Source organism: Pan troglodytes, chromosome 9 (assembly GCF_028858775.2).
Source record: "Pan troglodytes isolate AG18354 chromosome 9, NHGRI_mPanTro3-v2.0_pri, whole genome shotgun sequence".
NCBI lineage: Eukaryota > Metazoa > Chordata > Mammalia > Primates > Hominidae > Pan > Pan troglodytes.
Window position 1 is genome coordinate 5,994,048 of NC_072407.2, and position 17,328 is coordinate 6,011,375.

General features: G+C 55.2%; 1 protein-coding gene across 2 annotated transcripts; it reads right to left on the reverse strand.

Moving 5' to 3' along the window:
• Positions 1-306: 306 nt before the first annotated feature.
• IFITM10 (interferon induced transmembrane protein 10) lies at positions 307-16,186 on the reverse strand. 2 transcript variants are annotated; one of them, XM_016920118.4, is made up of 3 exons: positions 16,022-16,186; positions 13,327-13,779; positions 307-936 (listed from the first exon to the last, which is right to left on the reverse strand). In XM_016920118.4, the coding sequence occupies exons 1-3, from the start codon at positions 16,103-16,105 to the stop codon at positions 787-789; spliced, it is 687 nt and encodes a 228-aa protein (XP_016775607.1). In that variant the 5' UTR covers positions 16,106-16,186; the 3' UTR covers positions 307-786. The 2 variants fall into 2 exon arrangements, with proteins under 2 accessions (XP_016775607.1, XP_016775605.1); XM_016920116.4 differs by lacking the exon at positions 16,022-16,186 and adding an exon at positions 14,675-14,763.
• Positions 16,187-17,328: the final 1,142 nt, after the last annotated feature.

A 17,328-nucleotide genomic window follows, 5' to 3' on the forward strand; every position in this document is an offset into this window, starting at 1 on the left:
TGAGTGAATTTGTGGTTTCCTTTGCTCTGATTTGGCCAATGCAGGCAGCTGAGGCTGTGCCCCACCCCCTTCCGTCCCCCCAGGAGGCTGCCTGACCCTCTAAGCGACTCGAGTTTGGGGTACCTCCACCAAATGCCCCCCCTTCCCATTCACTGTCTGGCACAGCTGTGATGGAGCAGACCGTCTCCTGCAGTCTGTTGGGACACAGCACCCGGGGCCCTGACCACCAGGCAGTTCCTGAGGGAGGCTTGCAAAGCCTCCAGACTTCTCCATGCCCTGCCAGGGACACAAAGTAGAAGGCTGGGCTGGAGCTGCATGGGTATTTCATTGAAAGTTCACAGACACAAGGGCTCTGAGCGGGGTCACATCGTGGAGGAGGCAGGGTCGGGGAGCACAGAGTGAGTCCTCCCAACCTGGGACAATTTTGCATAAGCCCTTCCTGCTAGGTGTCAGGTCCAAGGGGCCCCAGGAGCCTGGGAAGGGGCACGTGAGGGCAGGGACACAGACGCTGGAAGCCAGGGTGCAGCAGCGAGGGGAGAAGCCCCCAGGCCCCAGACATAGGCAGGGCGGAGGCCAGGAGGCGGAGGGGGTGGACTGAGGGCCAAGCTCACTGCCCCCTTGCTGTACTCAGCTTCTGATGGTCTTGCTGCCCAGTTCACAGCTCAAGGGGGCCCCAGGACAAGAAGCCCTGCCCTGCCCCAACCTCATGGGATCCTGCGTTTCAGGGACCACGAGAATAAACATGTCTCAGTGCTTGTCTCTGCCAGCAGCCGTGCCTGGCGGGCCTTAGTAGTCGGTGAGGGGGTACCGCAGGAAAATGAAGACGAGGATGATGCAGGAGGCTGCCAGGGCAGAACTGGTGATGTTGAACAGCCGGGCCGTCTTTGCATCCTCCACGGCTCCATTCAGGTCATTGAGAAGCTTCTTGTCTCGCACCTGAAGCCGGGAGGAGGACAGGAAATGGGCAGTCAGCCAGGGAGCAGGGCCTTGGAGCATCCAGGAGCCCAGCAGAGCCGGTGCCACAGCGCTCAGCACAGTACCAGTGCTTTGTTTCCGAGAGCTGATGAATGAACGATGGTTCTAGAGGAACATGTCTCTGCCCTGGGGCACTGTACACGGATGAACTTAGGGGCACGGGGGCGTCATGTCTGAAACCTCTCAACCCTCAACTATTTATAAAGTAGGTGAGATGTATTTATATAGAGAGAGAAAAGCAAATATGGTAAAATGTTAAAACATTGGGGCAACTGGGTGAAGGATATAAAGAAATTCCTTGTTTTTTCTTTTTTGCAAGTTTTAAATGATTAAAATAAAAGAAGTTGGCCTCAGAGACGATATAATTGGAGGATGGGGCGACACAACTGTCTCCTAATTTGATTGGTTCTGCCTCGTTTAAAATTAACTGGGATGCCTTGAGGATGAGCGTTGTGCATTGGCAGGAGAGACAGCAGTCTCCAGGGCCTTTGGGGAGGAATATTAAGGCGAAAGGAGTGGGCTGGCACTCAGGAAGTCTTGGGGAGGCAGTGGACTGAGCTGGACTCATTTCCAAGAAGCAACCTTCACTCAGAATGAATTATAGGGCCCTCCCCTCCTCAGCACTCTTCCTTCTATCACATCCACAAATATGTGCGTGTTTGCTGTAAGAAGAAACCAAGTTCTAGGATGAGAAAGGGAAGGAGAATGGAAAGAGAGGAAGAGAGGAAGGGGCAAAAAGTCTTTGCCTTAGTAGATTGGAGCTGGGCTGAAAGAAGGAAGGTGGGCAGATAGATACTGGGGCTGACTAATGCCTGGATCCCTCAGTGTGCAGGTTAGGCAGATGGACAGGAGACCCAGGTCGGAAGAGTGGACGGACAGGGGATAGATGTGTGGTCAGGGTGATGGGTGTGTAATTGAGTGGGAGAATGGAAGCATAAATGGATTGGCCTGTGGGTGGATGGATGGAGGAGGCAGAATACTGGAAAGAACAAAGGGAGAGGAGAGAAAAAAGAAGATAGAGGGAGTGGGGAAGGGAAAGCCAGAACGCAATTCAGTGGAGTGGAATGGAATGGAATGAAGTGGAGCAAATGCAGTGAAGTGAAATAGAGTGGAGTGGATGGAGTGGAGTGGATGGAATGGATGGAGTGAATGCAGTGAAGTGGATGGAATGGATGGAGTGAAGTGGGTGGAATGGATGGAGTACGGTGGGTGGAATGGATGGAGTGGAGTGGATGGAATGGATGGAGTGGAGTGGGTGGAATGGATGGAGTGGAGTGGATGGAATGGATGGAGTGGGTGGAATGGATGGAGTGGAGTGGGTGGAATGGATGGAGTGGAGTGGATGGAATGGATGGAGTGGAGTCAATGGAATGGATAGAGTGGATGCAGTGGAGTGAATGGAACGGATAGAGTGGATGGATGGAATGGATGGAGTGGAGTCAATGGAGTGGAGCTGGAAAAAAGTTGGAGAGGGAAGGGAAGGGAGGGAACAAGGGCAAATGGGCAAGTAGGTGACTTGGAAGATAAATTGTACAGAACGTGCTATCAAAATGGAGAGATTGAAGATGGGAAGAAGCAGGTATTGAGGAATCAGGGTAAGGAAGGAGGCAGGAAGAAAGTCTATGCTCTTATTGGGTTCTTATGCTAGTGGTTTTGGAGGAAACTGACATCTGCAATGAAATTTGTATTCCTTTATAAGGACTGAATGTGTCACCCACTTATTGAGGTCTTATTTGATGCCTTTGCTAAAATAAAGTTGTATAACTTTCTCCAGAAAGAGCTATTACATCTTTTATTAGACTTAGTCTTAGTCTATTTATTGTTTTTATTATAATGTAAAAGTATATTTTAAAATTGCATGTCTAACTGATTTTGTATCCAGCTAAACTATCATATTGTACTAACTGACCACGTGTTCTTAATAATAAATCATTTCTACAGCAAATACTAGTAGTTCTATTTCCTCCTTGCAGTCTACTCCTAGACAGCACAGCATAGAGGTTAAAGCACAGATGCAGAAACACTGACTGGATTTCAATCCTGATTCTGCGGGTCATAGACTGTACAGCCTTAGGTCAGCTAACAACTTACTCTTCTGCTCCTCATTTCCTCATCTGTAACATGAAGATGACGACAGCGCTGCCTCCCAGGGTTGTGGGAAAGGCTTAATGAATTGATGGATGTGAAACTCCACCACAGTGCCTGGGCCAAAGTAAGCTCCTCTCATGGAGGCAAAGAAGATTCCAGAGCGATTCCAGACAGCAGCAATGAGGACAAGCAGCTGAGTCTCATTTTTAACCTCAAGGTACCAGGAAGGATAATGCTCATCTTATCATTAGAGGTCTATGATTGCGTTAGAATTTCCACAAGATAAACTATTGTTTCCTTCTCTAATTCATTAATATGGTAGATTATATTTATTGATTTTCTTATATCAAGACAACTCTGAATTCCTAAAAAAAACTTTTGGTCTTGATTTCTTTGTTGGATACTTGGAGTGAGGAATAACGTGGCAGAGGGAGGATGAAACACTGGGTGTCAAAAGCGGATGGAGCGGAGGGCAGGAGGCTGAGGCAGCTGCGGTATTGGGTGCATAGAAAATGGCGGCCACAGCTAAAGAAGATAGGGAAGAGGAGGGCGGGGGAGTGATCTAATGATGGGGAAGGTGGGTGGATGAAGCTGAGGGGTTATACGGATGGAGACTGGGTGTATGGGACAGAGAAATGGATGTAGAAACTTGTGCTGGGTGGGGAGGAGGGCTGGACGGATATAAGAATGTACGTTGGATGAGTGGGACATGGAGAGAGCTGAATTTATGAATACAATGCTTCTTGATGTACAATGGGGCTACAGTCCAATAAACCCATCATAAGTTTAAAGTGTCATAAGGTAAAAGTTTCATACGCATTTTCGTATGATGCATTTTTCACAAGCCCGGTAAGCTCAGGAGTGTACTGGGTGCCTATGGCTTTCCCGCCATTGTGAAGTTGAAAAAGCATACGTCGAACCGTCATAAGATGGGGACCGTCTGTATATGCTGGGTGGGATAACAGGTGCATAGACGAACATATGAATGTATGTCCCAGTGGACAAATGGATATGCAAGTGTATGCCACATGGGTGGGGCATCTGGGTAAGCGGGTAAGTGAACGGCTGCTGGATGGGAGGTGATGTGTGGATATGTAAGAGCATGTTCAGTGGGCAGGACAGGCAAATAGGTGAATACACGAGAATGTGTGCTCATGTGTCCATGATGGCTTGGACCAGGGCAGCGGCAGAAAAGGTGATGAGACAGAGCCAACTTCTGGACATGTGTTGAAGGTGGAGCTGACAGTGTTTGCTGGGATCAGGCTTGCAGTGTGATAAAAAGAATGGAGGCCAGGCATGGTGGCTCACGCCTGTAATCCCAGCACTTTGGGAGGCCGAGGCGGGTGGATCATGAGGTCAGGAGTTCAAGACCAGCCTGGCCAAGATGGTGAAACCCCGTCTCTACTAAAAATACAAAAAAATTAGCAGGGGCAGGCGCCTGTAATTCCAGCTACTTGGGAGGCTGAGGCAGGAGAATCGCTTGAACTCGGAGGGCAGAGGTTGCAGTGAGCTGAGATCGTGCCACTGCACTCCAGCCTGGGTGACAGAGTGAGACTCTGTCTCAAAAAAAAAAAAAAAAAAAAGAATGGAACTTCATGTGGTTTGAATGAATGGACAGGTGGTTACAGGAATATAGGAACGGATGCCAGACTGGAAGGGCAGGTGCACAGATGGGTTTCTGAATGCACGCTGGATGGCTGGAGCAGGTCCATGGCTGGATATAGTAACGGATGCTGGATGGCTGGGACAGATCCATATGCTGAATGGGTGGAACAGGTAGATCAATGAATTTATGATGTGTTTTGGATGGCTAAGATTGGTGGATAATAGAAAGGAAGGAGGGTTGTTGGTGTAGTGTAGACCACTGGATGGTAGATGGGTAGACAGATTCCTTAATCAATCAATCATCAATCAATATTTACTTAGTGTCTGCTCTGAGTAGTTGCTGTTCTAGGTCCTGCATATATCACAAGGAATAAAACAGAGTCTCTGTCCTCACGCAGCTTACATTGCAGGGAGAAGATACAGAAAGTAAACACAATAAATAAGTCAAACATGTAATGTGCTCAGTGTGCTAAAAAGAAACCTGAAGAGGCTCAGGGGAACAGAGAGTGCTGTGGGAGGTGCAAGTCTAGCTCGGTGGCCAGGCTCAGGGGAACAGAGAGTGCTGTAGGAGGTGCAAGTCTAGCTCGGTGGCCAGGCTCAGGGGAACAGAGAGTGCTGTAGGAGGTGCAAGTCTAGCTCGGTGGCCAGGGAAGACCTTGTGGGGTGGGAGATATTTGAGGAAAGATCAGAAGAATGTGACAGACTCGGCCATGTGTTCATCTGCAGGGAGGCATGTCCTGGGAGCGTAGAGCTGTCTGTGCAGGGCCCGGTGCTTCTGAGGACTAGGTGCAGAGTAGGGGCAGCAGATCACAGAGAGAGAAGGGGAGGACATACGGTCAGAGGAGACCATCCAGGAGCACGGTGCAGGCTCTGTGGGTGCTTTTCAGTCATTTAGAGCCGGAAAGATGAACGTGATATGACATATGTGAACGAGGCAGTGCTGGCCGCTGTGTAAGAACAGATGGCAGGGGCCAGGCATGGTGGCTCACGCCTGTAATCCCAGCACTTTGGGAGGCCAAGGCAGGCAGATCACGAGGTCAGAAGTTCGAGATCAGCCTGACCAACATGGTGAAACCCTGTCTCTACTAAAAATACAAAAATTAGCCAGGTGTGGTAGTGTGTACCTGTAATCCCAGCTACTCAAGAGGCTGAGGCAGGAGAATCGCTTGAACTCAGGAGGCGTAGGTTGCAGTGAGCCAACATTGTGCCACTGCACTCCAGCCTGGGCAACAGAGCAAGACTCCATCTCAAAAAAAAAAAGAACAGATAGTTGAACAGGCAGAGAGAGGTGGATTGAATGATCCAGGGGAGGGTGAGGGTGGCTTGGACCAGGGCAGCAGTGGTGAAGGTAGTGAGACCTGACCAGCTCCTGGACAGGCGTGGAAGGTGAAGCTGATTGTGTTTGCTGGGATCAGGTGTACAATGTGATAAAAAGCATGGAACTTGGCATGATCTCAAGGTTTTTGGGGTTTGATCAACTGAACAGGGAGTTGTAGAAGGCTGCAAAAGGAAGACTCGTTTAGCAGTTCAATTTCTGACATGTCAAGGTAGGAATGCCCTTTAGATATATAGCAGATATTTGGCATAGCAATTTGTGTGCGTCTGGAGTTCAGAGATGAGGTCTAGGGCAGAGATATGAATTTGAGAAGCATCGGCAGAAAGATGGTATTTAAAACTGATATAGTTTGAACACATGTCCCCGCCAAATCTATGTTGCAGCGATCCCCAGTGGTGGAGAGGGCCTGGTGGGAGGTGTTTGGCTCATGCGTGTAGATCTCATGGCTTGATGCTGTCCTCACCATAGTGAGTGAATTCCTGAGAGCTGGTTGCTTAAAAGTGTGAGGTGCCTCCCCCTTATCCCTCCCTTGTGAGGTGCCTCCCCTTTATCTCTCCCTTGCTCCCACTCTTGCCATGTGAGATGCCTGCTCCCACTTTGCCCTCCACCATGACTGGAAGCCTCCTGAGGCTTCCCCAGAAGCAGATACCAGCACCATGCTGCCTGTACAGCCTGCCAAACCATGAGCCAATTAAACCTCTTTTCTTATAAATTACTCTCTCTCAGGTATTTCTTTACAGCTGTGCAAGAATGGCCTAACACTAAAACCATGGGACTGGATGGGGCACCAAGGGAGTGAACATGAAGGAAGGAGAGGATGGAGAGCTGAGCCCTGGAGCCCTGCAGTGTCAGAAGGTTAGGGAGTCAAAAGCAATTAGGAAACGGGCCCGAGAAGAGTGGGCCAAGAAGCAGGGAAGGCAAAGGGGCACTAGGGTGCTAGATGGCGGAATGGGCTGAAAAGTACAAGCAGAGGTGGGACATAGAGGATGAGGCAGCCATGTGGGGGCAGGGGCGATGGATGGTGCTGGGTGGGTAGAGGAGAGGGAGGAGGAGAGCGGGAGAGAGAACAGGCTGATGGCTGGGAGTTGGGTGAGTCCATCGAAGCAAGGAAGGAAGGAAAATGGAAGGACATTCTGATGATGAATTGAGGGCTAGGTGGCCAGGCAGTTCTTCTATGACTGTGAATATTGATGGATGACAGATGGGTGAATGTGTGAAGGAAAAAGAGCGGGGGTGGGCAGATATGGGTACAGAGAGGAACTGGCTCTGGCTATAGAGATGGATGGAACAGGTCACTGGAGGAACAGGGGAGAGGAAACACAAGGAAGGGATGACATATAAGTGGATCAAAGGGCAATGTTATGGTTTGACTGTTCATGTCCCCCAAATTCCTGTATGGAAATCCTAACCCCTAAAGTGATGGTAGGAGGTGGGGCTCTTGAGAGGATTAGGTCATGCGTGGGATTGGCACCCTTATAAAAGGGGCCCCAGGGAGGCCCTCGGCCCTACTGGCAAATGAGGACACAGAAGTTGACAGCCTGCAACCCAGAAGAGGGTCCTGATCAGAACCTGACTATGCTGGCACCCTGATCTCAGACTTCCAGCCTCCGGAACAGTGAGAAGTAAATACCCAGTGTTTATAAACCAACTAATCTATGATAATTCATTAGAGCAGGCTGGACAGGCTCATGCCACTCAACTTGGAGGCAGGTGAATGGGATACCTGAATAAAGCCAAGGAAGGAAAGATGGGAAGGATGTGCCCGGAAGGTCAGATGGTCAACGAGATGAGTGGTGGGGTGGGTGGACACATGCCTGAGAGGAAACAAGAGAGAATGGACATTTTACGGCTGAATGATTAGCTATATTAGTAAAGCACGTAGGCGGATGGTAGAAAGAATGAAGGGGATAGAAGGGGAGAATGCATGGCCGAAAAGTGGGGCAAAAGAAAGGAAAAGAAAAAAATGAGAGGGAAAAGAAGAACGTGAGAAATTTATGCATGAGCGGTTAGAGACAGGGTGGATGAGGAGGGAGGGAATAGAGAAAGTGACAGTGGCTGGATTGAGCTGACAGTTGGGGTGAGCTGAGGCACGTTGAGTATGAAGGAGGCACTCGGTGAATGGGTGAGTATGACTCAGCTAGGGGAGCAGCAGGAGGAAGGGCGGGTGGATGTCTTGAAGGGTGAATAGATGTGTTGCCACATGAGGTCACAGGATGGAGGGATGACTGGGTCTATTGACAGGTAGGGCTTGGAAGGAAAGTGGGCAATTACTGAGAAAGTGAGACTAGATGAATAGTTTAGTGGGTCGATGCATAAGGTTGGTGGGGACAGGATGGGAGAGCAGGGCAGGGAGGGGAGCCTGAATGATCATGTGTGAACACAGGTGGATGGAAGGTTGGGTGGCTATTTGGAGGGGTTGAAGGGAATGTGGGAGGATGGATTGAATATAAATTTGGGTGGATGGACGGAGGGAGGATGAACAGATGATGGATGGATGGACAGATGGAGGATGGATAGATGGATGGAGGATGGATGGATAGATGGATGGAGGATGGACAGATGGAGGATGGATGGATGGATGGACATATGGATGGATGGATGGATGAAAGATAAATGGATGGATGGATTGAGGGTGGATGGATGGATGGATGAAGGATGGATGGAGGGCGGATGGATGGATGGATGGAGGATGGATGGAGGATGGATGGATAGATGGATGGAGGATGAATAGATGGATGGATATGGATGGATGGACAGATGGAGGATGGATGGATGGACAGATGAAGAATGGACAAATGGAAGATGGATGGATGGACAGATGAAGAATGGACAAATGGAAGATGGATGGATGGAGGATGAATAGATGGATGGATATGGATGGATGGACAGATGGAGGATGGATGGATGGACAGATGAAGAATGGACAAATGGAAGATGGATGGATGGACAGATGAAGAATGGACAAATGGAAGATGGATGGATGGAGGATGAATAGATGGATGGATATGGATGGATGGACAGATGGAGGATGGATGGATGGACAGATGAAGAATGGACAAATGGAAGATGGATGGATGGATGGATGGATGGAGGATGGACAGATGGAGGATGGATGGATGAATGGATGGAAGATGGATAGACGGATGGATGGAGGGTGGATGGATAGATGAAGGACAGATGGAGGATGGCTGAATGGAGGATGGATGGATGGATGGATGCATATGGATGGATGGACAGATGGAGAATGGATGGATGGAAGATGGATGAATGATAGATGGATGGAGGATGGGAAAGATAAATGTGTGATGCTGATATTCAGAAAGGAGTGAGTGGGTGAGTGTGTACATCCAAAACCCAACACAGAACCCACCCACCTAACCTGTTCTTTCTGACCGCCCTGTCACTGGAAGGTCTCACAGCCTCCTGGGCTCACATCTAGCAGCTGCTGTGTCCTAGCTACACCTGTTCCTCCTCTCCCACCCCCATCCCCAGCTCGCAAGCTCTCCCACCTGGACCACCACACTGGGACTTGAACCTTCTGCCTCGAGGCTTGTCTTGTCTCCTTCTCCTACACTGGTTGCAGATTTCATGACCCTGATCATATCCTTCTCTTTCCATGGCTCCTACAGATGAGAGCCCAGCCCCTCACGAGGTTTTCAAACCCATCACCGCACTGCCTCAGGCACTCTTCCAGGAATGTCTTCCATCTCCCATTGAGGACAGGGGCCTTGCTGACCCCCTAGACTGCCCCACCTACGTGTCTTAGTTTATGCCATTTTCCCCATCTGAAACACCTTTCCCCTCACCAAGCTTCAAGGCCCAGTGAAATTGCTGCCTCCTTCTAGAAGTTTTCCAGCCTCACCCCAAACTGGGAATGAAGTATTCCTTTTCTGAAACACCGTGGTGCTTCTTCCGTCTCACCATGTGTCCTCTGTCCACCCACCCATTAGACCCACATGTCCTGACCCATCTGTTGGCCAGCTCTGCCTTGGGCACAGATTGGCTGGGGTGAGCAGATGTGGCTGGGGCAGGACTGTCTCTGGAGGCTTTGCAGAAGTGAGACCCAGATCTCACAAAAGCTCTCCAGGCCGAGGATGTGCACATCGCTCACATCACATTTGCCGAGTGACCGGGGCGGGGAACCGCTGAGGCCTGAAGGGTTAAAAAGGCGGCTTGAATGCTGAGATGAGACGTTTGGCCATCATCCAGCTGACCGCGGGAGCCAGTGGTCATCAGGAGACAGCGTGTGGAGGCGGCATGAATGGAGAATTGACTTTTTGTATCTCTGCCTTCCCCGGACACCAGGCTGTGCAAAATAAGGCTTCAATCTCTGCGCTGCAGATCCAGCCTGCGTTGAGCTGAATTGGCCCATGTGGGTGGGGGGGTGGACGGATGGCTGGACGGGTGGATGGACACGTGGGGGCAGGCAAGGACACACTGTCTAGTTCATACCACTGCATGCGGGCCTCCACCCTGCTCACGTGTGCTGGCTTGAATGTTGTTTTGTTTCTATTTGTTTTGTGAACAGATGAGGGAACAGGGGCTCAGTGAGGCAAGATGGCTTGTCTGTCCCAAGAGCTCGGATTTTAGCCAAGACCTTCTGAACCTAGGGCCACCCCGCGTCCTTGGTGTAGGGTGCAGGTCAGGAGACCTGCAGCTGGGTGACCAGATGGATGCATTCCCAGGCGTGGGGTCCACAGCCAGCCAGTTCCGTCCTCCCTTCTGCCCAGGATGGAGACAGGTCACCTTGCACCCACTCCCAGGTATGCCCCAAAGCCTCTCTGCCCTGGCTGCCCCCGTCCACCGCAGGAAGGACACAGGAGGAGCAGGCTTGGGAGGAGGTGTAATGAGCGGTCCCTGACCCTCAGAAGGGCCAACCTCACACCACCCCCAACCCCTGCAGAAACCCGGCACCATCCAGAAATCCCTGACCTACCTACAACCCGAGCCAGATGGGCCTGCCCCATGCCAGCCGGCCAGCCACAGCCTGAGCCAAGCGGGAGGAGGGACAGCTTCCGGACGGGAGCCCAGGCAGCCAGACCCATGTCCGCAGGCTGTTGGCAGGGCACAGAGAGAGGGGAGGCAGAGCTCCACCAGCTGCAGCTTCAGCCCCCCAACACTGGAGCTTTCTGCTTAGGATTGGTCTGGGGAGCCACAGCTGGAGCTGGTCGGAAGCATGACCTCCAATTCCAGGGGCCCTTTTCCTTTGTTGCTTCTACACACACACACACACACACACACACACACACACACGCAGGAACATATACTCACCACCACACACACATGCTCTCACACACTTGTGCACACACATTTACACGTACCATGCACACTCACGTATGATTACACACGCATGCACAGTCAGGTACATATATCACACATGCGCACACACACACTTGTGCACACACATTTACATGAAGCACACACGTGTGATTACACACATGCACATGCAGGTACAGACAACACACAGGCACACACCCTCACACACTTGTGTACACACATTTACACGTGCCATGCACACTCGTGCGATTACACACACATACACACACACTCAGGTACATACACACAGCACACATGCACACACCCTCACACACCTGTGCACACACATTTATACGTGCTATGCACTCACGTGTGATTACACACACGTGCACACTCAGGTACATACAGACAGTACACAGGCACACCCCCACACACTTGTGCACACACATTTATATGTGCCATGCACACTCACGTGATTACACACGTGCACACAGGTACATACAGCGCACATGCACATACCCTCACACATTGTGCACACACATTTACACACACCATGCACACACATGCAATTACACACACATGCACACAGGTACACTCACACCACACATGCACACACGCCCTCACACACTTGTGCACACACATTTACACACACCATGCCCACCCACGTAATTACACACATGCACACATATGCATTCACATGTACACACATGCAAATACACTCCTGCCTACACACAGTCATACACATGCACACACATGCACACACACAAAAATATATGTACACACTCATGCACACAATGCATTCACATGCACACAGTTACACTCACAGTACACGCCCACTTATGCAATTACACGTGAGTACACACATACACTGGCACGTGCTGGCTCACACACAGGCCCCTGTGTCAGAGCCCAGGGATGGATCCGCAGGCCCGAGGTTGAAGGTGCCCGTGCCAGTGGGCAACGCCGGGGTTGGCAATGATGATGAGTCAGGAGCAGGAGGGGAACGCCGACGGCAGTTGCGATGCCGGGCGGGGTGGGGCTCGAGCTCAAGGATGGAGCAGAGGCGAAGCTGGCCAGGCGTCCTTCCTCCCAGCCAGCCTCTGCCCAGCCTCTTCTCTCCCTGCATCCCCTGTCTTCTCCCCCACCCGGCAGGGCAGCTGCATTGGTGGAGTACATCTGGCCTTGGCCACTCAAGTCTGGGCTGGGGAAATGTGATGATGAGGCTAAACGTGAGCCAAGCCCTTCCTTCCGGTGCGTGGGGGTGGGGAGGAGGGCACCGGGGCCTGCCCTCGCCCTCACGCTCCCTTCCCCAGGAAGGGCTCCAGCACCAGACACATTGACACACGGCTGCCCCTCTCACTGTGAGCCCATCACAGCCTCCCTCCCACCATCTCAGTCCTTGCTGCTCCACCTTGCCCTCAGGGGGACAGGGTCATGCCTGCCCAGCACCTGCTCTGCTACCAGCCAGCTCTTCTCGCAGCCCTGAGCTGGGGAGGTGCAGGATCTGTTTACACCCCTCTTCCCTGGGCTGCCGTGGCCACCCAGGTCTGGTCTCCACGCAGGGCTTGGCAGAGCTGTGTAAGCACCTGCCCTTGGGCTCCGGGTGAGGAGCTGGATAAGAAGGTGGCCCCTCTTCCTTTCCATAGGGGTAGGATTCCAAGCCCCCTTCAGCCCCACGCTGGCCCCATCCCTGCACACGGAGAAGTGGCTGCTGCCCAGGTCTACGTCCCATGTCCCCTGAGCCTGAGCAACCCCCCCCCCCAACCCCCGCTCCCAGCCCCTCCTGCAGGTTCCGCTGAGCTGGCTGAGCAGAAAGCCAGGCCCTGATGGCTCAGGAGAGGGAAGGGCAGACCCCTGCCCGCCCAGACCTAGCCAGTACCGCGACCTCTCTGGGACCCACTATCAGGACCCCTCACTGTCCTTTGATCCCTTGGCCCCTCAACTGCACCTGTTCTACCCGTGTGCTCCCCTGAGAGGGAGAGGGGCCGAGCGCCGCCAGCCAGGGACTGTCCTGCCGGCACCACCTCTCTAGCCCGCCCTTGCCCCCTGCCACCGCCCGGGCTCACTTTGAGGGAGTAGGCCAAGGCGATGAAGCCCAGGCAGCAGAAGTTGAGGTAGACGAAGTTGAAGATGGACCACAGGTAATAGTCGTTCACCTCGGTGGTGTCCGGGTAGACCTCGATGACGGTCGTGGGGTTGGTCATCGTCTTCTTCTCGGCTAGGTGCTTGCAGGCGGGGGGCGCGCCGGCAGCCCGCACGCTGTCGGTCTTGCTGCTCTTGGACTCCATGGGGAACAGTGTGGGCGCCATCGGGGGAGAGGCCGAGGGCTCAGGGGCAGGGGCCGCTGGAGCCTGCAGGGCAGGGGGCTTGGACACGCAAGCGAAGCAGCCCTTGGGCGAACCTGCCGGGGGCCTCGGGATCCAGAAGGCCCCGTCCAGGGGGACTCGGGCTTCCTGGGCGCCGTCCGTGGTGCTGGCCGGGTCTCCCAGCGGGGCTGGGCACTGGCCGGGGCCCTGGGCCTGGAGAGGAGAAAGTGAGAGCGAGCTGGGCCCGGCCCACCGGCCAGCACCCACCCTCACGCCCAGCAGCTCCGAGAACAGCCCCAGTGGAGACGGAAATCCCTGCGGGGGCCGCCAGCTGCCAGCCTGCCACCTGCCTCCCCCACCCGCCCCGGGCCTCGGCGGCCACGGACGATGCCAAAGCCCTTCGCAGCAGCCTTGGCAGGGACCTGGGGCTTTCATCACTTTGCCATCTGCGCATAAACACTCACCCACTGACACACACAACAGCACCCCCCGCCCCGAAGCACACCAACGCTGAGACTGACACTGTTGCAAAACACAGAGTGCCCCAGCACCCCAAACAACCCCGCACACACGGGGCGCCGGACCCACAGCGACGCTGCCTCAGCCGCCAACCGGCAGAGCTAGCAGAGCGGCCAAAGCACCTGCCCACGGCGCCCGCGGACACCCGATACCGCCACGGGCACCGCCACGGGCTCCACCGCGGGCTCCACCGCGGGCTCTCCAGACCCCGGGGCGCACCCGCGGGCGCGCTCAGAGCCATTGACGAGTAAACAACTCCCCACACAAGGCGATGCAGGCTCAGCCACGAGCACCAAGAACCGGCACAGGTGCGGGGTCTCCAACTCGTGCGCACCGCCCCCCACCTCCAACCTGGGGACCCCAAGCGCGCACACTTGCCCGGAGCCACGCACCCCCGGGCCATACATAGACGCACAATGACAGGCTGTGAAATGAACACTTCTCCAACGAGGCACCAAGTCGCTCGCGCTCTGCGCCACCCCGCGTTCCCAGCTCCCGTGCGGCGCTCGCCGGGGGGTCTGCGGCCGAGGCTCTGCGGCCCCCAGCCCCATCCGGGTCTGCCGCAGCCGCCCGGACGGCGCCTCCTCACCTACAAGCGACTCCTCGGCGCGCGGCCGGACCCCCTGAGCCTCGGTGCGCGCGTCCTTCCGCCGTCCCGCGGGCCGCTGTCTGTCCACTGATCCGCCTCCCAGCGGCCCAACCTTGAGGGGGTGGGGAGCGCGCGGGGCTCGGCGGCGGCGCCGCTGCCTCCCCCGCCGCCTGCGCTCCCTCCGCAGCGCCAGACCGGCCGCGCGGCTGCAGCCCAGAGCCTGACTCACGGCGGCGGCGGCGGGCACAGCCACCTCCCCGCCTCCGCCTCCTCCTGCCAGGAGGGTGGGGGCCTCGGAAGCCGCTACCCTGGGGAGTTGCAACGTCCCGCAGGGATGGGACCCCTACAGCCCCCGACCAGGGTGCCCGCGCCACCTCCATCTCCCCGGACCCACTGCGTCTTCCTCCCCACCCCACCCGGCCCCATCCCTCTCGCGGAGCCCCCAGCCCCGTGGAAGACTGGACGCTCCCGGAACCCTCCCCATCTGCCTCCCCAAGAGAGACCCTCTTCCTCTTCCCACTCTCCCCATGGCGCTCCACCCCAGCGCCTGGGCCCTGCTGCCTCCAGGGACCCCCGCCCCTGGGTCCTGCCCTTCTGGCCTGTTGACTCTCAGTTCCAGCAGCTCAGTCCCCTCCTGACGAAGCTCCAGTCCCCTGAGCCCCAGCAGGCCCCCTACCTGACTGCCCGTCTCTGCCCCATCCTGTCCCTAACCAAGTCCCCAAGGCCCCCAAGACCACCCTCCAGTCCCTTCCCTCCTTAGCCCACCAAGTCCAGGCCTTCCGGTAAGTTTCAGCACCCCCTACTCTGTTCGTTCCTGGCTGAGCCCACTCCTGCCCATCGGAGCTCCTGCCCCCTTTCCTGGAGTCTGACTTCACCCAGCCGGGGCCCCACTCCAGTTCACTCCCAGAGTCTGGGAGAATGTGGCCTCTCCTGCACAGACCCCAGGGCATGCTCCATCTGCTCGCAGGGCAAAGTGTCCTGTTCCGAGCTCTGGTCCTGTGCTGAGGTCCTGGCTGCTAAGGACACTTGTCTCCCTGGAGGCTGGTTTACTCACCTGCCCACAGCCTCTCTGTGATCCCTACCAGCCCTTCTGAGCCTGGTCCCCTGAGGATACTTTGTTCCCTGTGAATCATTTTTCCTGACCAATGCCTGTCCTCCCAGCCTCAGCCGCCTCCGCTACCCCACCACATCCTCACTCTCACGGTATGCTTGACCCCAGCTGATCTTCCATCCCCATAACAGTCCCCATGAGTTCCTCCCCATGGAGAAAACTCCAGCCTTCCCTCCCTCCCTCCAAGTCCCCCACTTCACCACGCAGGTTCCCTGAGCTGGGTCCTCTTCACCAACCTCCAGCTCCCACTGAGCCTCGACCCTCTCCAAAGTCCCCCGGAAGCTGAGGATGCATGGCGGCCCCCGTTTTCCCTCCCTCATCTCTCTCCAAGCCCCATCCTCCCATGAAACTCCTTTCTCCTCTGCCACTCTCAACTGGCCTCCTGTGTCTCCGCAACCCTCTTTCCTGTCTGGAAGGCCAGTCCTGCTTGGGGTCCTGTCTGCCCGCCTGTGCCTGACTCTGAACCCTTTCTCTCCCCAAACCTCTGTTCTGAACCCTAATCCCCTGGAAAAGCCCGGCCCTCTGCAAGCCCCTCCCCTTTCCAGCCTAGTCCCCGCCCCTCATGCCTGGGCTGACCCCGGCACAGTGTTATCCACGGCACGCCAGGAACCCACAGCACAAGGCTGATCTTAAATGATGTTGATAAACCCTAATGAGCAGGAGGGGTCATGAAGCATGAGGAGCCTCCTCCTCGTCTCCTTGGGCACCCTGGCCATGCTCTCCCTGGAGCCCACAGGCCGTGGGTGGATGGGGCCTGTCGGAGAACCAGGGTTCCGTTCTCCCTCCCCAACTCCCTCCTCCTTTCCAAGGGCCTGGCCCAGGGAAAACTGGACCCGGTGTCCTCAGACGGGGCCTGATCCCAGGCTGAGTGTGGCCTGTGTGCCATGCCCCCATGTCTCCCCAGCATCTGAGCTGGGCCTACCCGGCCAGCCACCACCTTCTGGGAGACCCTAGCCTGCCACACAGCCTCTGCCCAGTGCTGCCCCACCCCAGTTTGCCCTGAAGGCCTCAGGCAGTGAGGAGGCCTCCATAGCAGGAGAGGGTTGCCTGGGCCCGAGGGGCCAGGGCCTGCCCACGGTCACTGGGTAGGTGACAGGGGAGCCAGGGCCTGCTCCCGGCCTCAGGCCACCTTGGGGCTGCCTCTGAGGCCAGGAAACACCACTGAGAGGGAGCCAGGGGTCGCAGGGTAGAGCCAGGGCCCAGCCAAACTTGGCACAGCCAGCATTCCTGTGACTGTGCTGAGCTCCCCAAGGGCCTGGGCTCCAGCTTCCCCTTTGCTAGGGGTTTCTGGTTACAACCCATAGTCTAGACCGGGGGACTCCAGGCTCAGGGTCCAGTCACCAGCTAGAAAACCACGGAGGAACCCGGGGTCAGACTCCAGGGCCCCGAGAATCCTGCCGGGCTGGAGGGAGCCCTCGGAGCAACCCCAGGGCAGCAGCCATGAAGATGGGAGCTGGACAGAGCTGACAAGCTGCAGAAGGAGGGAGATGGGGAGAGTGGGACAGGGCAGGGACAACAGGGTACGGCTGCCTCCTTGTACCTC

What these genes read in the sequence shown, in the direction of transcription:
- IFITM10 (XM_016920118.4), bottom strand. Translation starts at nt 16,105, where the DNA reads ATGAGGGAGGGAAAACGGGGGCCGCCATGCATCCTCAGCTTCCGGGGG. An exon ending in AGGCTCAGTGGGAGCTGGAG is followed by an intron (nt 13,780 to 16,021) that starts GTTGGTGAAGAG and finishes TCTCCTCTCCAG; the next exon opens with GCCCAGGGCCCCGGCCAGTG. An exon ending in CCTTGGCCTACTCCCTCAAA is followed by an intron (nt 937 to 13,326) that starts GTGAGCCCGGGC and finishes TCCCGGCTTCAG; the next exon opens with GTGCGAGACAAGAAGCTTCT.